The sequence below is a fragment of the Ovis canadensis genome, chromosome 3, assembly GCF_042477335.2.
Source record: "Ovis canadensis isolate MfBH-ARS-UI-01 breed Bighorn chromosome 3, ARS-UI_OviCan_v2, whole genome shotgun sequence".
Lineage (NCBI taxonomy): Eukaryota > Metazoa > Chordata > Mammalia > Artiodactyla > Bovidae > Ovis > Ovis canadensis.
In genome coordinates, this window is record NC_091247.1 from 188,507,446 (window position 1) to 188,531,346 (window position 23,901).

At 38.4% G+C, this 23,901-nt stretch overlaps 1 protein-coding gene across 10 annotated transcripts in view; it reads right to left on the reverse strand.

The window, feature by feature from the left end:
• FGD4 (FYVE, RhoGEF and PH domain containing 4) overlaps positions 1-23,901 on the reverse strand; it is a 289,247-nt gene that overhangs the window by 151,899 nt on the left and 113,447 nt on the right. For 2 of the 10 annotated variants that reach the window (XM_069585363.1, XM_069585370.1), the window contains exon 2: positions 19,543-19,633. The exons of 7 other annotated variants lie outside the window; for them this stretch is intronic. In XM_069585363.1, the coding sequence (XP_069441464.1) occupies positions 19,543-19,633 (91 nt within the window). Of the gene's footprint in view, positions 1-10,170; positions 10,485-19,542; positions 19,634-23,901 lie in introns of those variants that run through there. One more of the 10 variants, XM_069585364.1, reaches the window with a different exon arrangement.

Sequence of the window (23,901 nt, forward strand, 5' to 3'; positions counted from 1 at the left end):
TATAATACCTTGGCTGAATCCCAAGCCAATGAAATCACGAACTCTAGGGGTTGGGGCCCAGGTATAAGCGTGTTTTAAAGCTTCTTAGGTGATTCCAATGTGCAGTCAAGGTTGAGAACCACCATTCCTGGTGTCCTGGTAACAGGCTTGGATCAAATTAGTATATTCAGTGGAAGCTGTATGAAATAAATTTCATAATTTTAAGCTGTTGAGCTGAAGCTCCACCAAATTTATATCACAAAATGTGGATTCCCAGAAGACTGTAAAATTTTAATAGAACTGGTTTAGGCTTGCAGCATCAATTGACTCCTGTGTAAGTCATAGCCAATACTTATGTGTTGAGCGTGAGGCCCTCTTCAACATCTGGTTAAAAAAGATTATCTGATTTTTGAACCCAGTACTGAAAAAAAAAGAGACACCCACTGGGTTTACATGAAAAGCTACCTTGAGAATCCAGAAGAAGGAGATTATTTCTGGCTGATGGAGAGTATGGCAAACTTCGCTATGGAAGAAGAAACTTCTGAAAATAATAATATTAAAATTTTTTTGACTTCATAAACTCTGAAGAAATAAAAACAGATGTAAGAAATGAACCTGAAGGGCAAAAGATGGTTTTTCTCCTAAGAGCTATAGCCAACTCATTTATTCAAGATGTCTGGTTTATAAATTAACCAGAATCTTGGCTTTTCCTCTTCCTTTTTACCCACTGCCAAACTATTTTCCATTTATTCACAATAAATTTATCTGCAGGTCCAGAGAGAAGACGAAAATCCAACTGGCCAAAATGTTTCATAAGGTTTGACAAGGATGTTGCTAAACCAAACAGAACTGTTTTTCACAATGTCAATTACAGCAATTAAGACTGGACTTCTGTTTCTCTACACAAATGGAAAAATACATCCTTTTCACAAGCAAATCCTTCCTGACCTAGTTTGATTTTCATTCATTTTGTATCTGCTTTTCTGGTTTATTTTTCTGAACTTGATTTCTCTAAACCTGGTTTCCAGCACCCAAAACATTCTAGCCTAATGCTCTCTCAAAACTAAGTTCAGAAATTTTTCTGCTCTAGCGCTTATTGCTCAGGCACAGATCACACGTAGATGCAGACTTTGATAATTGACAGTTTTTTTAAAAAAATCTGACAAGGTAGGTGGTTTTCCAAAAAGGGCATGGTGACAATCTATGGTCTATCCCAGCTCTTTTTATCTTGATACTCTTTTAAGACAAATATTAACATAAATATCATTTGACTAAAATTTTACGCTTAACAGCTTATGTAGATATTTGCTTTCCTTATTCCTGGCTGTGTAATCAGACCAGCAGGCCTCACATTTTTCCCCAGGCTACATTTCTAGACCAGGAGCACAACAGCATTATGTGCTTAGCTTTTAACACTGTGGGTGTTGTTTTAACACTGTTGGGGGATTGTTCCAAGTCATGCAAACTTAAAAAGCAATACTGATCTAGCTTATCTTTTATTTTTTATATGTATTTTTTGGTTGATAGAGGAAGGAAGTTAAGAAGAAAAATAGTCCAATTTATCAAATATAACCATTTCTCTAATTCTGAATTTTAAAACTACATTATATAAGTCATATTTAGTTATGTCTAACACGATTGCTCCTACAAAGAAAAAGTTTATTCACTCAAAGATGAAACCAATCTTATGCTCTTGTTTAAAATTCTATAATAGTACTGAAACATCTGTAGGAAAAATTCCATTGTTTCCAAATAGGACCCTTTATCATCAGACACAAGCCTGTAAAGGCTTCGTATCTGCCTACTCACAGTCATGCACTCCTAATGTTCTATCCACATTCTGATCTTCTCCATTCCTGTAACACACTATGCCTCTTTTCATGTCTGTATGATTTTGCATATCCGTTCCCTTAGCTCAGTAGTCTATCTTTAAACACATTAATCTAGTTTCAGTGTCACCATTTTTGAGGAAATTTCCTTGAGTCAAAAAAAAACAGTTGCCCCTCCTTTTCTATTTTCCACACACACATTTTTTTACCTATACTATGACACCTGTCATGCACAATCACTGCTTTTACTGGGTTTCTACCCTTTCAAATCAAGTTTTACAAGAACTGTTGAAGAGGAAACATTTCTAGATTGCTACATTTTATTCTATCTCCTTTCTTTTCCTATCATTTTTCTAATAGGAAAATTTCAAAGAGCTAAATGTCTTAAACAGAGGAGGGGAAAAACAGAAAAACAAAAAAGGGAAGGGAGTACACTCTTGGAACTTAGCAAAATACCTTAAATAGTTTCTCTTCATCTTGCCACAATTTTCTTCATGTAAACTATTCTCTGAATTTCTTAGTCTCAAGAAAGGAGTGGTGGAGTGCTTTCTGTTTTAAAGGAGTACTCAGGTTGCTGGGCAGAGAACAGAGTTTAAGAGGTTAATAATCCAAGGAAAAGTTGAGCATGACTTGAACCAGAAGAGTAGCAATGAAGGCATTAACATGTGGTCAGTTTTATATCTTTCAAAGCAGGACTGATGGACAGATTGGATTGACAGACTGGGGAGAGGAAAAAAAGATTCAAGAAGACTAAAAGATTCAAGAAGACTAGTTTTAGGCCTGAGTATAAGAAGTAATGGTTACTACATAATGACATAGAGATGAGCAGGCTACAAAGGCTTAGGGGTTTTTTATAAGAAGAAAGAGAGTTCTTCCCCAGGCTAAGTTTTAATAATCACCATGCAGAATAACTAACTTCCATGACTAACATTATTTTTCTTCTCAGAGGCACTTTTCTGTGGCCTGCTTCAAGATATGACTTAAAAACTACAGATCTTGGGTCAATTAGCAGAGGAAAAACCCTTAGAAGGGTCTGATCTGAACAGGGCTTAACAGGGACTGCGGGAAGGAATAAGTTAGAGAATGTATTTAAATCAGATGAAGACCTTCAAAAATATATTTCAGACCAATAAAAATTACCTTTGTGGGGCTTCCCTGGTGGTCCAGTGGTGAAGACTCTCTGCTGCCCATGCAGGGGGTCCAGTTCAATCCCTGATCAGGGAACTAGATCCCTCATGTCACAAGTAAGACCCAGTACAGCAAACTAAAAATAAATGTTTTTTGTTTTTTTTTTTTTTAAATTAGCTTCCTGGACTTCCCTGCTGGCTCAGTGGTAAAGTGTCCACCTGCCAATGCAGAAGACACGGGTTCCACCCCTGATCTAGGAAGACCCCACATGCTGCGGAGCAACTAAGTCCATGCATCACAACTACTGAGCCTGTGCTCTTAGAGCCCAGAAGCCGCGACTACTGAGCCTATATGCGGCAACTACTGAAGCCTGCACACCATAGAGCCATTGCTCCGCAACAAGAGAAGCCACCACAATGAGAAACCGGCACACTGCAACTAAAGAGTAGCCCCTGCTCTCCACAACCAGAGAAAAGCCCGCGGAGCAACAAAGACCCAGCACAGTCAAAGTAAAATTTTAAAAATAAATTTTTTTAAAACTTAGCTTTGAGTTTATATATATGAAATAGCACAGAATAAAGAAGACTAACAGAGCGATAAGCACCTAGGAAAAATCCTTTTTATGAATGAATGGTATTCCAGTGTCTAAGGAAAACTGTTCAGGTTTAAATCTTTCTTTTCTTAATTTTAAACAAAATTTTATCTTTATTATGTTACAATTTTACACCTTTGAATACATGGAAACACACAATACTGTCATTCTATGAGTCCCCACTTTATATTAAGCGATCTTTGTATTAAGCAGAAACAGGACATGATATTGGAAACTTCACCATCTGCACCTTCTTCAGCCAGCTTTCTTCCCCACAGTCTAAAATGTGGCCATACCAAACTGCTTATGGGTCACATAACATGAGAGACCTTGTGGTTTCTTATTCCGGAAACTTTACACATTTCACCTTTCCCTTCTCCAGGGGATCTTCCCAACCCAGGGATCAAACCCAGGTCTCCCACAATGTGGGCGGATTCTTTACCAGCTGAGCCACAAGGGAAAACCTCCTTCTGCCTAGAATCCTCTAAATATGCCTTCCCCCATATTTCCCCATTCCACGACGTCGACTTCTTAATTCCCTAAACCTCAGCATTACTGATACATCCTCAAATCACAAAACTGCATTCCCATGTGCTCCCACAGCTCATTATGCACACAGTCTTATTTTCCCATCTTGTATTTTTTTTGTTTGTATCTTTGGTGGTCCATTTGCTCGAAGAGAGCATAGATCATCACTTGTTTGCTTTCTTATGTATCCCCACTGCTTATCAATGGGCCCAGCACACTGAATACCTATTAATAGGAAAGTACTTTGGGGATTTTTTGTATTGACTACGCCAAAGCCTTTGACTGTGTGGATCACAACAAACTATGGAAAATTCTTCAAGAGATGGGAATATCAGACTTCCTGAGAAATCTGTATGCAGGTCAAGAAGCAACAGTTAGAACTGGACATGGAACAACAGACTGGTTCCAAATTAGGAAAGGAGTACATCAAGGCTGTATATTGTCACACTGCTTATTTAACTTATATGCAGAGTACATCATGTGAAGAAGCAACAGTTAGAACTGGACATGGAACAACAGACTGGTTCCAAATTAGGAAAGGAGTACATCAAGGCTGTATATTGTCACACTGCTTATTTAACTTACATGCAGAGTACATCATGTGAAATGCCAGGCTGGATGAAACAAAAGCTGGAATCAAGATTGCCAGGAGAAACATCAATAACCTCAGATATGGAGATGACACCACCCTTATGGCAGAAAGCAAAGAGGGACAAAAGAGCCTTGTGATGAAAGTGAAACAGGAGAGTGAAAAAGCTGGCTTCAAACTCAACATTAAAAAAACGAAGATCATGGCATCTGGTCCCATCACTTGATGGAAAATAGATAGGGAAACAATGGAAACAGTGACAGATTTTATTTTCTTGGGCTCCAAAATCACTGTAGATGGTGACTGCACCCATGAATTAAGACACTTGCTCCTTGGAAAAAACACTGTGACCAACCTAGACCGCATATTAAAAAGCAGAGACATTACTTTGCTGACAAAGGTCTAGTCAAAGCTATGGTTTTTAGTCATGTGTGGATCTGAGAGTTGGACTATAAAGAAAGCTGAGCGCCGAAGAATTGATGCTTTTGAACTGTGGTACTGGAGAAGACTCTTAAGAGTCCTTTGGATTGCAAGGAGATCAAACCAGTGAATTCTAAAGGAAATCAGTCCTGAATATTCATTGCAAGGACTGATGCTGAAGCTAAAGCTCCAATGCTTTGGCTACCTGATGGGAAGAACTGACTCATCTGAAAAGACCCTGATGCTGGGAAAGATTGAGGGCAGGAGGAGAAGAGGACGAAAGAGGATGAGATGGTTGGATGGCATCACCAACTCGATGGACATGAGTTTGAGCAAGCTCCAGGATATGGTGATGGACAGGGATGCCTGTCGTGCTGCAGGCCACTGGGGTCACAAAGAGTCAGACACGACTGAGCGATTGAACCGAACTGAACTTTGGGGATGGTGGGGCAATAGGTGATTTTGTCTCTCAACTTTCCGAACTTTCTGCACACTTGTTATACAATCTTCATAATAAAAAGACTTTAAATCCCTTTCTTAAAAACGACCCCACCAATTGAAATTACCACCAATTTCAGATCACAGTGACTTGAACCTGGTTGAATTTGATAGTTGGAATAACTAATACAATCCTTTATTTCAGTGCTTGAACTAACACAATCTTTTCTGAAACAGCTAAAAGCAAAACAAATGAAATCTCGCCTCAAGTAGAGATGAGATACTCAGTTTTAAGCAGCTTAAAGTGAACAAATGAAAATCTCCCTCAAGAATAGACAGATACTCAGATAAACTAAGAAACAGAGTGAAAGTACAGTCCAGCTGTCTGTATCCGAGAACACAGAAGCTGTGGATCCTGGGTGCTGATTATACTATGCCATTTGATATAAGGGACTTGTGTATCCCTGGATTTTGGAATTTGCAGGAAGTCCCCTGCAGATACCTAAGGACAACTGTACCTTACGAGATCTATGCCAGCCTATCTGTGGACTGGATTTTAGGGAGTTCTAAGTGGGGTAGAGAATTTATTTTTAATCCTAGTCTTTTCCAAGCTGGTTATATTAATATTACTCCAGGGGATATTGGAATTATAATATAATTATATATTCTGTATATTAATATTCTGCATATAATTATATATTATATATCGTAACATAATTATATATAGAAATATAATTATAATCCCAAAATATGAGATTATAATACCCAGAATATGAGAAATATCTGCTACAATTAAATATATCAGAAAATTATTTGTTAAAAATGTTTTACATTAGTTAAGTCCGTTTGCTCTACTAGCAGTAAGCATCAAACTCAAAACATTCTCCCTCTCCCCCGAAACTCTCCTCACAAGTTTATGCTGAATAAAAGGTGAATAGGTTCCATGGGGCTTGCCTGGTGGCTCAGATGATAAAGAATCCATCTGCAATGCAGGAGATCCAGGTTTGATCCCTGGGTTGGCAGGATCCCTCAGAGAAGGGGATGATCACCCACTCCAGCATTCCTGCCTGGAGAATTCCATGAACAGAAGAGCCCAGCAAAGCAACATCCATGAGGTCACAAAGAGTCAGACATGACTGAGCAACCAACACTTTCACTTTTATAGGTTCCATAAGAAAATTGAAGGTATTTTTCTGATGTCTGTCTTAAACGTGTTCAAGTTCCTAGCTCTTGAAGAGCCCAACACTCTTCTTTAACACATAAGTTCTCATTCTGCATAAAAGCAAAAAGTTCACTTTCTCCCTACATTTTGGAGTCTTCCTGGGGTAACTTCCTCAAACGCTCCATGGTTGTTGCTTGTTGCCTCAAACTCCTGACCCAGTGGCATTGGGGCTAAAAGGATGGGCGGTAGCATGAAATTCTGATTTGCCTCCTGGTTCTATCACATTTAGCCATGTGACCTTGAACAAATTTCTCAACCTGCCTAAGCATCGTTTCCTTGTTTATAAAACAGATATAATCACAATGCCAGTCTCATATAGTGCTGCTATGGGGATTAAAAAGAAATGGGAAGTACACTGCCTGACATATGACAAGCAACACCTACACAGAATGTCTATTATGCTTTGTTAATTGCTTCTTAACATTGTAAACTACTTCTCAAAAGGTCTTTTGCTGTCCCCATATTAATTTTCTAAAAAACATGGATACAGCCACCTCCTCTAATTCTCCCAGTTTCTGCTAAAGACTAGAAAATAACAAAGGGAAATTACAATTAAAAAACAAGCAACAAAAAAGGATGAGGAGGACACAAGATAAAATATTAGCTGGCTTCTTCTAGCTTACTGATTAAGCCATCTTTCTCCTTAGCCCCAGCAGGCTGCCAAGCTTGTAGAATTCATCTTAATAACATATTTGGGGGAATAGAGGGAGGAGCAAGGAAAGCTCATGCTTTCCCAGTACTTACTGCCCCAAAGTGCTTTTTCTTAATTAAAATTTGTTAACATAGAGGAAGTAGTTTGAAAGTGAGACACAGTCCATTAAATGGTAGAAATATCAGTTAATGAGACATAGAGAGAAGACAACAATATGTGTTATTTAGTAGATGCTTTTTCTCCCTAATGTTAGATCTTGGCTATGTTACTGAGCCAGCTCTCTTCCAACTCCCCTCAAACCATTTCCCTACTACCACCACCTCAGAATTGCAGCTTTACCCTTACAAAACAAAAAAGCCTGTCACAACATTAAGCGGTTTTTTACCAAGTGTTTTGGTCCCCACATAGCGCTGCCACTGCCAAGAGTCTCAGTTCTATATCCCCCAACCTACACACCAAATCTGACCCTTATTAAGAGTCTCAGACTTTGACTCCTATCTCCATTTTTATTTTTTTAAATTTATTTATTTTTAATTGGAGGATAACTGCTTTACAATATTGTGTTTGTTTCTGCCATATGTTAACATGAATATAATAGCCATAGCTATATGTATATTCCCTCCCTCTTGAACCTCCCTCCCACCTTCTATCCCATCCAACCCTTCTGGGTGACACAGAGCACCAGATTTGAGCTCTCTGTATATTACAGCAAGCTTCCATTGGCTATCTAATTTTACATATGGTAATGTATATGTTCCAATGCTACTCTCTCAATTCGTCCCACCCTGTCCACAGCTCTTTCTCTATGTCTGCATCTCCACTGCTGCCCTACAGACGAGTTCATCGGTACCATCTTTCTAGATTCCATACATATCATCAATATATGATATTTGTCTTTCTCTTTCTCTTAGTAGACTTCACTCTGTATAACAGGCTCTTAGGTTCATCCGCCTCATTAGAACTTTCTGACTTCACTCTGTATAATACACTCAAGTTCATCCACCTCATCAGTTCCTTTTAATGGCTGACTAATATTCCAAACTTCTTTATCCATTCATCTGTCAGTTTACATCTAGGTTGCTTCCATGTCCTGGCTATTGTAAATAGTGCTGTGATGAACACTGGGGTACAGGTTTAAATCTTAATCTTGAATTACAATTTAATTTACATATCATTTGCATGAAAACCATATTATCATTCCTGCAAAGATGGACAAATACTTCCCATAGAGTCATTCTTCATGTTCCATTTTTCTCTGCAGTTTTCATGTGAGTTTGTCTACAAGCAAAAGTTTTTAAAAAGGAAAGTTTCAAGTCATTTAAAAAAAGATAAAACTTTTTACAAATAATATATACACCAGATAACCAGTGGTGTGGGCAGGAAGTGCTACATTACTGTCTTTTCAGTTTAAAAACCATAAAAGGAACTTCTAAAACCCACACTTACAGTGGCCCCTCACTATAGGAAGTTGTCCATTAGAGCAGAAAATTCGAGTAGCACTTCTCTCCAATGATCCTTAACTATTTGAAGGTGTAATGAGAGGAAACAGATGTTGTGTCAGAGAAAGAAAGAATTCACTAACCGAGAAAGGAAATACTTCCCTTTTGCTGCTTTTTAAAAAAATTTCATGTTTAGAGTGTGATGGTAAACCATGTGGAGATCACAAAAACTTTAAACTTTATGCAAGAAGAGTAGAACCCCTGCAAAGGAACTGAGGCTTCTTCCTGGATAATGGAGGGAGCCAAGGCAGACATGAAGTGGGTTACTCAATCTCTAGCAACTACTAGAACTTGGGAAAAGAGCCAGCCAAGACTGTGCAGCTGCAGGAGGGAGCCTCAGCTTCCTGGCTGCAGAACTGTGACCAGCCCCACCCTTGGACTTCCATACTCAGTGCAACTCCCACCCCCCTCCCCCGCCGCCCCCCAAGACCTAAAGAAGGAAGAGCGACACCGCAAGGAAAAGAATCCTGATAAACTATGAAGACTACCTGTTTTAAGGTTCAGTTCATTTTATTTAACAGTGTAGACAGCAGTGTAGACATTCCTCAGGAAGGTTAACAGATCCATGCAGACAGTGGGAAAATAGCATCACAGAATTAAACCCATCTCAGTTTTAAAAAATACTTTTAGCAGAAATTTCCTGTCACATGATTACATTTCTACCACATAGAGTTTCATTCCTCTTTGAAAGAATCAATTTTCATTAATACACTCCAGAATATTGGAGGAGAAAAATGATGGCTTAATACCACTAACAACAAAAATACTTCCATGCCTGTCTCTATTTGCTATCTCATATTGAAAAGCAGGTAATATTCTCTCGCCTGAACTTTGCTAAAACAAGAAGATGGGACGGTGGATGATTTGTTTGCTTGAACAGAACAGTATTCTGTGCAGTAGTACTTGAAAATGTTTAGTAGCAAATATTTCTTAGCTTTGTTCACACCAGTAATGAAAGAAAAAAAGAGAAAACTCTGATTTTCTTTCTCTGCATCCTCCCGTCAGTGACTAAATTTTCAAATTTCTAATGTTAGTAAGAATGAGTCAGAGAAACAGAACTATTAAACTTGTATTTTGCTAACCCAGAAACAGCCTCCTGGAAGAAGCAGAAACCATAAATAGAGTACATATTTTAATGTTAAAGTTGAAAAATAATGTGAATCTTATTCTTAACTTAAACCAAACTCTGCAACTTTCATGCCCTTTAAGCATGCTGTTATAAAATGACCCACATAAACCGGGGGGAGAAAAAAAAAAAGAGAGAAAAGATACACTAGAAAATGAAACTACTTACCGTCATCAGTGGACATCATTTCATATATACTGAAAATTAGTCTACTTTGGTTTGATAAGAAAATATTTGGCTCTACTCTTTTAAAGTTCATGTGATAAAATCTCTCCCGGCTCTAAAGCCTCTCGCAGCCACAGGTCAGCCGGGAGGGAGCTCTGATGATGCACTGCTTACTTCAGGACCTTCTCAGACCTCACTGCTCACAGACAACCTCATGCATAATATGCCACTCCTCCCCAGAGGAGGGTTGCTAGAGTGTTTTTCAAAAGACCAAGTATGTGAGGATGGAGAGATGTCTATTTATTATAGCAAACAACAATAAAAGCTCATAGAAGCATCAAATGTACTAGAAATACACTTGGGAATAGGACAGTTTATAAACTGACCAATTCCTTAACTATTAGTAATGCTCTAAAAAAGCCAACATGAAAACAGTTTGTTTCCACTTGAACTGGGTCCATGCTCTGGACCAAAGAGGTTTACAGATTCAGGATTCACAGGCTTAAGATGTTAAAATGTCATTTTGAAAGATCTCAAATGCTATTTTGCCACTGAAGACTTTCTATTTTAGCACAGTTCACTGACCTTGGTGCAGGGTGAATAACTACTACTCATAAATTTCCTAAGGACACCAAGTTTTATGTGGTTTCAGAGCACTGTTTACTTATTTTTATATATCTTTATAAGTTTATATCATTTATCAGTACTTTCAAAATTTCTCATAGTCCTGAAAAATCAGAAAGTGTCAATTAAAATATGTATAAAATTACAATGAAGTAACAGGCTATAGACATCACTCTCACAGTTGAAAGCCGTGTTTCCAAACCCCTCCTTGCTGTGTCCAGATGCAGTGGTTCTCACACACCAGATCATCTGGATGGAATTTTAAAACACACACTGCCTGGTCCTATCTCAGGAGTTGAATTCAACCCCAGAATCTGCACTTCTAACAAGCTCCCAGGTGATGATGACACTGTTGGTCTGGGACTACACTATAGGAACCAACCTGGAGAACTGCTGGGGCAGAGACTTGATACTCAGTGGCAGCCTAAAGCTCTGACTCAATTGCACCTGCTTAGGAACTGCTTAATATCAGGGCAGGTAGGAAACACTCAAGGTGTGGTATGCGGGAACTATTATTACACATTCAGATAAGGCTCATCGGGAAGTAGACTTATCAACTTAATTCTTAATAAAAGAATCTGCATATTAGGCATGAACAGACAATTACAACATGGAGAAAAGGAGTCAAAGAGAAGACACCGGAATTGCCTTTTATGACCTTCACAAACTTCACCTGTCTGTTTAAAATTCACTGTGTCAGGAAAACTCTTTATATTTGATTCCAAAGACCACTTAGCCTTGGCAAATTTCAGTAATGCAAAAAGCAGAATGTTTCCCTGTCATAAAATGAACCAATTTTGTGCTTGCTGAATTTTGATAGCCATATTTAAATTATAGTCTTAGGTTTGGTTTTCAAACAAATACCTTTTCTTTTTTTATAGCTAACCTTTACTTTGTGCCTGGTGCTCTGGTAAGCACCTTCCATGCAGCATTTCATTAAACCCTCACTGTGAGGTAATAATAATTTATCAACATTTTACAAAAGAGAATGCTCTTCTGCAAAAAAAAAATAATAATAATATACGTAAGGTATGGATTAATATTACCATTCTGTAGAAGAGAAACCTAGGTTTAACAAGTTAAAAATCTTGGCCAGTAACACTAGTAAAATAATAACCTTTAAGAAATTCAATTCTCTTTTGCACAGTTTGAATCTATATAGTAAAAACCACAATACGACTTGCAGCTAGGAAGTGATAATTACAGTTTTAAACAAAATATCATTGACTCTTATTGTTCACAATGGGTAATCTGAAATTATATTCGGCATCTACCACAAACTAGTGACTAAGTTACTCACTAGTAGCCATGGCAGTTTCTTATAAAGTTAAACCAGCACTTCCATATGACCCAGCAATGACACTCCTAGGTAATTACCCAAGTGGAAAGAATACTTACATTAACAGAAACGTGCAAATGAAAATTTTATTTTTTTAATTGGAGGATAATTACAATATTGTGATGGTTTTTCTGATATATCAATGTGAATCAGCAACACGTATGTACATGAATGTTTACAGAGGCTTTATTCATAACTACCAAAAGCTGGAAAATACACAATTGACCTTCAATCAGTGAATAAATAAGCAAACTGTGGTAAATCTGTCTTTACAACACTCAAGAAATGAACTAAGGACACTTGCATGTGTGTTAGTAAGAAAGCCAACTTAAAACATTGGAGGACTTCCCTGGTGGCATGGTAAGAATCCCTTGCCAATACAGAAGACATGGGTTCAATCCCTGGTCCACAAGATTTCACAAGCCACAGAGAAGCTAAACCCGTGGGTCACAACTACTGAGCCCGTGCTCTAGAACCCAAGAGCCACAACTACCAAGCCCATGTGCTGCAACTATTGAAGCCCAGGTGCCTTAAGTCTATGAGAAGCCCACACACTACAACTTAGAGTAGGCCCTGCTCACCCACAACTAGAGAAAGCCCACACGCAGTAAGGAAGACCCCGTGAAGCCAAAAATAATAAAAAAATGCCACACATTTAAGATTCCATATGACATTCTGGAAAAGGCAAGCACAATTCAGTTCAGTTACTCAGTTGTGTCCGACTCTTTGCGACCCCATGGACTGCAGCACATGAGCCCTCCCTGTCCATCACCAACTCCCAGACGTTACCCAAACTCATGTCCATTTAGTTGGTGATGCCATCCAACCATCTCATCCTCTGTTATCCCCTTCTCCTCCCACCTTCAATCTTTCCCAGAATCAGGGTCTTTTCAAATGAGTCAGTTCTTCGCATCAGGTGGCCAAAGTACTGAAGCACACAAGGACAAAAACTAGATCCAAGGTTGCAGGAGGGTGGAGGAACTGATTTGATTACAAAAGGGTACAACAGAATTGTCAAAGGTGATGGGAATGTTTCATATCTGCATTGTGCTGGTTATATGACTGTATGCATTGTCAAAACTCAGAACTGTACCCTAAAGAGGGTGAATTTTACTGTATATAAATTATCCAATAATTTTAAAAAACAAAGATTTTGATATGATCTATTGCCTTTCTCATCATCAATAGTAGAGATAATTACTGGTTCATTCTATTTGTTTCCTGTGATTTAAAAAAAAAAATCTTCAAAAATTGAAAAGTGACCTAATTAGCTCCCGACACAATGTCCATTTGTGAACAATGAAGTTTATAACAATATATTTTAAAGGATCTTTCAAATTAATGTTTAATTAATAAGATTATTTGTCATTGATATCAGTCTTGAAAAATATCTAAAATCCATGCTAACCAACTCAGTTATTCATTTTAGTTATGTATTAAAGACTTTGAAGAAACTTAATACACAGGCACAAAGACTTAGTGGGCTGTCATCCTGTTATCAGGCTTCTCCTCCTTGTAGAGTGGTTACTTCTTTACAAACTCTGTTGAGTGAGGAAGTCAGAAAGTTCTCCTAGTCACAAGGTATTTCATAACCACTTGTTTTATCACTATATCAAACTTAGTTTACTTTTTATTAACAACTAAGGTCCATCTAGTCAAGGCTATGGTTTTTCCAGTAGTCATGTATGGATGTGAGAGTTGGACTGTGAAGAAGGCTGAGTGCTGAAGAATTGATGCTTTTGAACTGTGGTGTTGGAGAAGACTCTTGACAGTCCCTTGGACTGCAAGGAGATCCAACCAGTCCATTCTGAAGGAGATCAGCCCTGGGATTTCTTTGGAAGGAATGATGCTAAAGCTGAAACTCCAGTACTTTGGCCACCTCATGCGAAGGGTTGACTCATTGGAAAAGACTTTGATGCTGGGAGGGATTGGGGGCAGGAAGAGAAGGGGACGACAGAGGATGAGATGGCTGGATGGCATCACGGACTTGATGGACGTGAATCTGAGTGAACTCCGGGAGTTGGTGATGGACAGGGAGGCCTGGCGTGCTGCGATTCATGGGGTCGCAAAGAGTCGGACACGACTGAGTGACTGAACTGAACTGAAAGGCTCCTAGTATTTTTAATAGCTTACCATTTCTAATGTAAATGATCTAAAACAAAAATTTTACCATGTAACCTGTGCTTCTTGAATTAAAATTTACTAATTTATAATGTCTTAAAAAGAGGGGGGGAGTGAGGAAGTTGTCTGACCTTGCTTGTTTGTTTGTTTGTTTGTTTTGCCAAGCTGTGCAGCACGGGATCTTAGTTTTCTGACCAGGGATTAAACCTGTGCCCTCTGAGGTGGAAGTGCAGAGTCTTAACCATTCAACCACCAGGGAAGCTCCTGTCCCAGCAATCTGGTTTACAGCTACCTAACATATCATCTAACATATAATTGAAAACTTCCATGTACTAATGGCAAAGTTGGCTTAAATAATTATTTACTGATAAATATATTTTGGCAGGATAAAAACAGGACAATTATACCAAGTGAAAGTTAGTATTTCATTTTGTTCAAACAGAACAAGAAGTTGGAAAAAAATAATTAAAGTACTTCTTACTTTCAGTTATTAACTAAGGAGTAAAATCCTCAAATTGATTCTCCAATGATATTTAACTGGGAGACAATCTCCATTTTCATAGAATGAAATATGAATCTTAATCTATTTTGCACACTTTAGTACTCTAATAATCATCTAATAAATCAAACAATTTATTAAAATGATTTCCTCATTGACTTAAAAAGAAACTATAATTAAACAACCCAGTCAACTGATGTGTAATTTCTGTTTTGTATGTCTCTGAATCTTAACGAAGTGAAGCCTATAAGTTCTTGAATGCATGCTAAGGAAATCGTGGGGGATGTTTTGTTTCTTTGTGGCCATGCTGTGCAGTATGTGGGGTCTTAGTTCCTCAACTAACGACTGAACCGCACCCCCCTCCCACCACCCAACATTAGAAACATTAACTGTTAACCACTGGACCACCAGGGAAGTCCCTAAATCAAGTTTCTTGAATATTCTGTCCCAGATTATTTCTATATAGATCTTCAAAACAAACCAATTATCCCTCAATCTCTATTCTTTTAAATTAAAAGATTTTTAATATATATTTTAAGATTTATTTATCTATTTTTTGGCTCTGCTGGGTCTTTGTTGCTGTGCACAGGCCTCCTTCAGTTGCAGCAAGCAGGGGCCACTCTCTAGCTCGGGGCCTCTCACTGCAGTGGTCTCTCTTGTGGAGCACAGGCTCTAGGCACAAGAGCTTCAGTAGTTGCAGCACCTGGGCTGCACAGTTGTGGCTCACAGGCTCTAGTGCTCTGGCTAAGCAGCTGTGGTGCACGGGCTCAGCTGTCTTGTGGCATGTGGGATTTTCCCAGACCAGGGATCAAATCCATACACTCTGTTTTGGCATGTGGACTCCTTACCACTGAGCCACCAGGGAAGCCTCTTAATATATGTATGTATGTCTTTGAAAGTTGCTCAGTCGTGTCCAACTCTTTGCGACCCCATGGACTATACAGTCCATGGAATTCTCCAGGCCAGAATACTGGAGTGGGTAGCCTTTCCCTTATCCAGGGGACCTTCCCAACCCAAGGATTGAACCCAAGTCTCCCACATTGCAGGTGGATTCTTTATCAGTTGAGCCACAAGGGAAGCCCCTTTTAATTAATTTTTTATATTATTCATTTAGTTAAATAGTCACTTAAAGTCCCAACCACACAGTATCATTAGACAGTCCCCCCAAACCAGGGTTTCCTGATGGATGACAATATAATCGTAGGTTAAATTGTTGCTCATTCTGGGTTTTAACTCAATTCTATTAACATTATTCTTCTACTTTGGAAGACCATGATGAGAAGCTATACCTCTCTCTAATGGCATGTGGATAGGAATAGTTTGTATATTTTAGGTATGCAGTTTAGGAGAAGAAACCTTGTATCTGAAGTGTTATATGACTTTAACAATGCTCTTCTGGTTAAAAACATTTAATCTTGGATTAGAAAGCCATTCCTTATGAGCCAATGTGCAAAGACAGGGAAAGGATCTTATTTCAGGTTCTAAAGTGAGGAAACCTGTAGCAGATTCACAAATTTCATTGTGGTTTGCAGAACTATTCCTCACTTGTCAGCTGATATCCTCAATGGCTGCTTACTGCATTGAGAATGAAATCCAAACTCCTTATAAGGCCTCAAGGCACTGTCCCTTGCTTACCTTTCTAGTCTCATCTCTTGCCACTTTGTTTTCAAAATATGTTCCCAAACCATGTTCCATCAATCATGGGTTTTGAGAAGGAAGTTAAGAAAAATGTTTTCTTTTCATAAATTTCCACAGAAACCTTTTTTTTTCCCCCCAACTTTGAAATAGCCATGCAGTTTCCAAAAAAAGCTCCTCTGAGGCTTTAAGAAAATAAAACTTGGGCTTTGCCCTGGCCAGGTCAGATAAAGGGTAAATAAAATACAGCCAGTTACTTGCTACTAACTTGGGAGTAAAGAGAGAGAGCTTTCATTTCTCTCTCTCTTTTTAAAATTAATTTATTTTTTAATTGAAGGATAATTGCTTTACAGAATTTTGTTGTTTTCTGTCAAACCTCAACACGAATCAGTCATAGGTATACATATATCCCCTCCCTTTTGAACCTCCCTCTCATCTCCCTCCCCATCCCACCCTTCTAGGTTGATACAGAGCCCCTGTTTGAGTTTCCTGAGCCATATAGCATACTCTCTTTTTGACCAAGATTTAAGTACTGTCTTCCTTTCCTGAAGACTCTAATGTACTACTTACTGGCATAACAGCTGCTGCTTAGGCCTTTTGTGTTGGCCCAAATATTCCTAAAGGATAAACTCAATGTAAAGAAAAAATAAATATAACCCTAAATATAACCAGCATCTTATGTTTGCAAATCATCCACTCTACTTATTATTTCTTCCCTTTTATCCCACGGTAATATGGCACAATTAAAACATGCAGTTTAATTTCTGATGCAATCTCAGAAGTGTATAGTAAGTCCCCTACATACGAATGAGTTCCATTCCAGGAGCACATTGTTAAGTCCAAGATTTGCTCATTAAGTCCAACAAAATTAGCTCAGGTACTCAACTAACACAATTGGCTACATACTACTGTACTATACTAGGTTTATAGTAGTTTTCACACAAATGATACATTAAAAAATACATAAAAATAAAGAAAACATTTTTAATCTTAACATACAGTACCTTGAAAAATACAGTAGTACCAGCTACATCACCATTGCTTTTATGCTTGCTTCCAGACATACTGGCCTCAAATAAAGATACTTCACTACTATACTCTATATACAGTACCGTAAAGTACACAAAAGCACAACCAGTTGTAGAGGATTCATGCAGGAGATGATGTACACCAGACACATGAACAAGGCATTAGACAGGCAAACACATGTTTGCATCTTTGAAAGTTTGCAACTTGAAAGTTTGTATGTAAGGGACTTTCTGTATTATAGGAATAAAGAAAACTCCAAAGAAAGAAAGAAAAATTTACATTTAGATTTCAATAAGCTTTTCAATAACTTTTCTAAGTTATTGTCTTGGTGGCAGAAAAGATGACCAAGGATAAAAAGGCAACTAATTATTTTAATTAAAATTTTTTAAGGTCTATTTCCATCATATGTGCCTTAACTGATGAATTGGTACTTGATAAATTACAAATGTACTTGTTGAAAATTTTTAATTATTATTCTAGCAATCTGTATATTGTGAACTTTACAAATAATGCTTAGATTTTAAGTATTATACTAAGAACTAAAAATATCCATATAGTCTTTTAGACACAATAGTTTGAACATTAATGACTAATAGAACTCAAGATAAGTTACTTTATAATGGTCAACAACTCACTATTAATGGAGTATGGAGTATTTTTATCTTTTACATAAGGTAACAGGGACAAATGTATTTAGCATTCATGCAGATAATGCAAATGGGTAAGCATACAGGTTTAAAACAGTATGAATTAGTTATATGGCAAATGAGAGAATAATTTTTATTTTTAAATTTTAAAACTCAAAAACCATTGTGTGAGTCAAAGGAAATTTGGAGCCATCAATTTGAGGTCCCTTTTAAAACTGTTTAACCCATTTATTAATAATTACAAAGAAATACTGAGTCCTTACATGGGATTCAATAGAGTTCATTGCTAAGAACTTAGGAATCTTTTTTAGAAAGTTCTGATCATCACTTTTCTGGAATCTCATTTTTCTTTAGCCACACTATCCTTTTCAGTTCCTGTGGACTTAAGATTTTCACATACGACTAATCTCACTATCTTCTGGATTTCCTTTGAGCATTTATAACTTCTTAGCATTTGTCATCCCTACTACTGCCAAAGCGTCTGGAAAGCAAGGACCATAAGTGTCCCATTCACTATTACGGGTCCCGTGGATGTTGCGTCAAACATAATAAAACTTCACTAAATGGTCTCTTCTAAGAAGTCAAAGAGAAAGCAGACAAGCAAAATGGTGACTGACAAGTTTGGCCAGGGCCCTGTTACTGTTACTGCTGCACAGAGGAGCGTTAGGGGAGACCTTCCAGAACAGTGGTCTCCAAACTTTTTGATGGCACATCGTCTCAGTATAAAATGTGGGCACTGCACTCTCAAATATGTATGTATGCACAGACCCATGTAGGAATGTATATAAGTTAAATACAAGTATGACAGTGCAAAATGAATACTATAAAACAAAAACAACTTAAAATAGGATGAGGTAAAGATAAAATGGCTTCCCAGGTGGCTCAGTGGTAAAGAATCCGCCTGCCAATGCAGGAGATATGAGTTCGATCCCTGGGCCAGGAAGATCCCCTGGAGAAGGAAACAGCAACCCACTCCATTATTCTTGCCCAGAAAGATCCCATGGACAGAGAAGCACGGTGGGCTACAATCCATGAGGTCGAAAAAGAGCCAGAAACGACTTAGCAACCAAACAACAACAAAGATAGAATACTGTTTTAGAAAAAGCAATGTGATTCAATCTGCTTTGTTTTTTAGAAATATCTTGGTTAAATATTTCATGATACAGACATTTGAAAGAGTGGAACTAAGTCAATTTACTTCCGTACGTACATGGTTTTAATGACTGCCAGAGCTGAGATTTGCTGTTCTACAGGGAAGAAGTATATCACTGGCTACACTTATAAATCATGATATATATGTATTTTTCAATCTTATCTACCAATTATGCAAAGGATTTCCTTGAAATTCTTCTAGTAAACGTCCATCTTCCTAGATGTCTTGAAAGCTGTTGCATTTAAAAAAAAAATTTGGTCTAATATCTTAAAACTACTTACAAAAAATTTAAAGAAGATTTTAAAAAATACCTGAATTTAATACATACTACTATATGTGATTGGAGAAGGAAACAGCAACCCACTCCAGTATTCTTGCCTGGAGAATCCCATGGATGGAGGAACCTGGTAGGCTACAGTCTGTGGGGTCACAAAGAGTCAGACACAACTGAGCAACTTCTTCACTTCACTATATATGATATAGATATTAACAACCTACTGTATAGCAAGCATAAGGAATTCTACTCAATATTCTGGAATGGCCTATATGGGAAAAGGATACACACACACACACACACACACACACACACACACAAAGAGAGCGTAAATATATGTATATGAGTAACTGATCACTTTGCTGTATACCTAAAAAAAGCACACTGTAAATCAAGTATGCTCCAAAAAAACTGAAAACCGTACTTAAGGTTGGGTGTAAGAGGGTGTTGTATTTTTTTAACTTTTAAAAGGGAAAGATATATGTCATTTTTGGCGGTAAAATGACATAGTAATGGAAACATTTCCAATCATTTAAAAAACTTTCTGTCCACAGAGCACTGCTGCTGCTGCTGCTAAGTCGCTTCAGTCGTGTCCGACTCTGTGCGACCCCATAGACGGCAGCCCACAGGTTCCCCCGTCCCTGGGATTCTCCAGGCAAGAACACTGGAGTGGGTTGCTATTTCCTTCTCCAGAGCACTATCCCTCTGCTAACTGCAGTTACTTTCTCACTGATTCAAATATCACCTTTACTTGAAAAAGACACGTTGTATTTATTTCTTTAAATATATCTACTAGATAAGAACCTGCAAAATATGTACTGTGTCTACTTCTCTCTTTTTTAAAAATAACTTTACTTCTGGCCAGCTGGGTCTTTGTTGCTGTGCAGGCTTTTCTCTAGCTGAGACAACTGGGGGCTACTGTAGTTGTGCTGTGCAGTCTTCTCACTGTAAAGGCTTCTCTTGTTGCAGAGCACGGGCTCTAGGCACGCAGGCTTCAGTAGCTGCAGTACATGGGCTCAGTAGCAGCATCTTCACAGCTCTAGAACACAGGCTCAAGAGTTGTGGCATATGGACTTAGCTGCTCCCTTGCATGTGGGATCTTCCTGGATCAGGGATGGAACCCATTTCTCCTGCACTGGCAAGGGGATAACTTACCACTAAGCCACCAGGGAAGTCCCCATGGCTACCTCTCTTTACATGAAGGGCTAGTAAATAGGGAACATTTGTGTTTTTCGTTAAAAGAAAAAGACACACTGTCTTTAGCTTGACAACTCATTTAAGCACTATGCCATGTATAAAACTTAACATTCAAAAAACTAAGATCATGGCATCTGATACCCCATGGCAAATAGATGGGGAAACAATGGCAACAGTGAAAGACTTTATTTTATTGGGCACCAAAATCACTGCAGATGGTGACTGCAGCCATGAAATTAAAAGATGTTTGCTCCTTGGAAGAAAAGTTATGACCAACCTAGATAGCATATTAAAAAGCGAAACATTGTTTTGCCAACAAAGGTCCATATAGTCAAAGCTGTTTTTCCAGTATAGATATGAGAGTTGGACCATAAAAAAGGCTGAGTGTCAAAGAATTGATGATTCTGAATTCTGGTGTTGGAGAGGACTTTTGAGAGTCCCTTGGACTGTAAGGAGATCCGACCAGTCAGTCCTAAAGGAAATCAACCCTGAATATTCATCGGAAGGACTGATGCTAAAGCTGAAGCTCCAATACTTTGGCCACTTTATGTGAAGAGCCGACTCACTGGAAAAGATCCAGATGCTGGGAAAGATTGAAGGCAGGAGGAGAAGGGGATGACAGAGGACGCGGTAGTTGGATGGCATCACCAACTCAATGAACATGAGTTGAGCAAGCTGCGGGAGATGGTAAAGGACAGGGAAGCCTGGCATGCTGCAGTCCATGGGGTCGCAAAGAATCGGACACAACTGAGCAACTGACCAGCAACATATAAGTTACAAATCTCAGGTTGGTACAAAAGATGCTTGTACCTAAAATGTCAGGGCAGAAAGGAGGCAAGTAAACTTGCCACTGCCTACCTCCCACTTTTCCCTCAGAATTCCTCACCTGTAGCTGAAATCCTAGGTGTATTCAACACATAAACCGAATGAAAGTGCATGAGTAAGTCTAGCATGACTGACTAAGTGGATATGAATCTGAGCAAACTCCAGGAGACAGTGAAGGACAGAGGAGCCTGGTGTGCTACAGTCCATGGGGTCACAAAGAGTCAGACAAAACTTAGTGAGCAACCAATAAAAAGTGCTTTTTTTTCCTACCCCTTAGGCAAAATGTTCCCAGTTCTAGGATATGCTTCCTACACTACAATGATTTATTTTTTATATCGTCAGGGCACATAATGGTTTCATAGATGACTGCTTTTGAGAAGGAAACTTCTAGAAGACAGGTAGTTTTTCACAGGGATCTTATATACATTTCATTTAATAACTCTTCAATCTTCAGGTTATTCCTGAAATTAAGTCATAATGTTGACATAAAAGTACCATATCAATGTTAAAATTATGACTAAATGTCAGCAGCATAAACAATAAATGCACTAAAATAAATGCACTAAAATAAAATACACTGGACTTCCCTAGTGGTTAAGAATTTACCTGCAAATGCAGGGGACACAGGTTCGATGCCTGCTCCAGGAAGATCCCACATGCCATGGAGCAACTAAGCTGCACCACAACTGCTGAGCTCGCATTCTATAAGCTGAGAGCTGCAACTCCTGTAGCCCATATGCTCTAGACCTCTGCAATAAGAGAAGCCACCACAATGAGATGCTCGCTCACCACAAAAAAGAGTAGCCCCTGCTCGCTACAACTACAGAAGCCGCACATAGCAACGAAGACTCAGTGCAGCCAAAAATAATTAAAAAAGAAAGAGCAAAAGGGCTTTGAGAGGTCAAACAGCTGAATTAAAAAAAAAAAAAAAGAAATACACTAATTTGGAAAATAAAAATCTCCAGAACAATTTTAACTTAAATTTTTCCAAAATTTTAATCATATTCTCTATGTCACTCTAGATATGAAGACTACCCAACCTTATAGTTTGATTCTAAGGATAACAATTATGATGATGAAAAATTAAGAAAATTCCATGATTCCATTTTCATCTAAAAGCAACTCTGGATAATATTGGTAAAGAAATATTTGAAACAGAATGTCATCATAATAAAAGATAAAAATTTAAATAATACCATTTTTTATCCCTGAGTTAAATGCTTTTAAATTATAAGATCCATCCTAAAGAAATTGTTATCTCAAAAGCTGGAGCAGCAAGCGGCCAAAAGGAGATACCCTATGTCCAAGGTCAGGAGTGGAAGCTGTGAGGAGATACCCTACATCCAAGGCTAGAGAAACCCCAGTAAGACAGTAGGTGTTGAAAGAGGGTATCAGAGGGCAGACAGACTGAAACCACAAGCACAGAAAACTAGCCAATCTGATCACATGGACCACAGCCTTGTCTAACTCAACAAAACTAAGCCATGCCCTATAGGGCCACCAAAGACAGCTGGGTCATGGTGGAGAGTTCTGACAAAACGTGGCCCACTGGAGAAGGGAATGGCAAGCCACTTCAGTATTCTTGCATGAAGAACCCCATGAACACTATGAAAAGGCAAAGAGATAGGACATTAAAAGATGAACTCCCCAGGTTAGTAGGTGCCCAATACGCTACTGAAGATCAGTGAAGAAATAATTCCAGAAAGAAAGAAAGGAAGGAGCCAAAGCAAAAACAACACCCAGTCGTGGATGTGACTGGTGATACAAGCAAGGTCTGATGCTGTAAAGAGCAATATTGCATAGGAACCTGGAATATCAGGTCTATGAATCAAGGTAATTGGAAGTGGTCAAACAGGAGATGGCAAGAGTGAAAGTCAACATTTTAGGAATCAGTGAACTAAAATGGACCGGAATGGGTGAATTTAACTCAGATGACCATAATATTACTACTGTGGGCAGGAATCCCTTAGAAGAAACGGAGTAGCCATCATAGTCACCCAAAAAGTCCAAAATACAGTACTTGGATGCAACCTCAAAAATGACAGAATGGTCTCTGTTCGTTTCCAAGTCAAACCATTCAATATCACAGTAGTCCAAGTCTATGCCCCAAACAGTAAGGCTGAAGAAGCTGAAGCTGAATGGTTCTATGAAGACCTGTAAGACCTTTTAGAACTAAAACCCGAAACAGATGTAATTTTCATAATAGGGGACTGGAATGGAAAAGTAGGAAGTCAGGAAACACCTGGAGTAACAGGCAAATTTGGCTTTGCAATACAGAATGAAGCACAGCAAAAGCTAATAGAGTTCTGCCAAGAGAATGCACTGGTCATAGCAAACATGGTCTTCCAACAACACAAGAGAAGACTCTACACACGAACATCACCAGGTGGC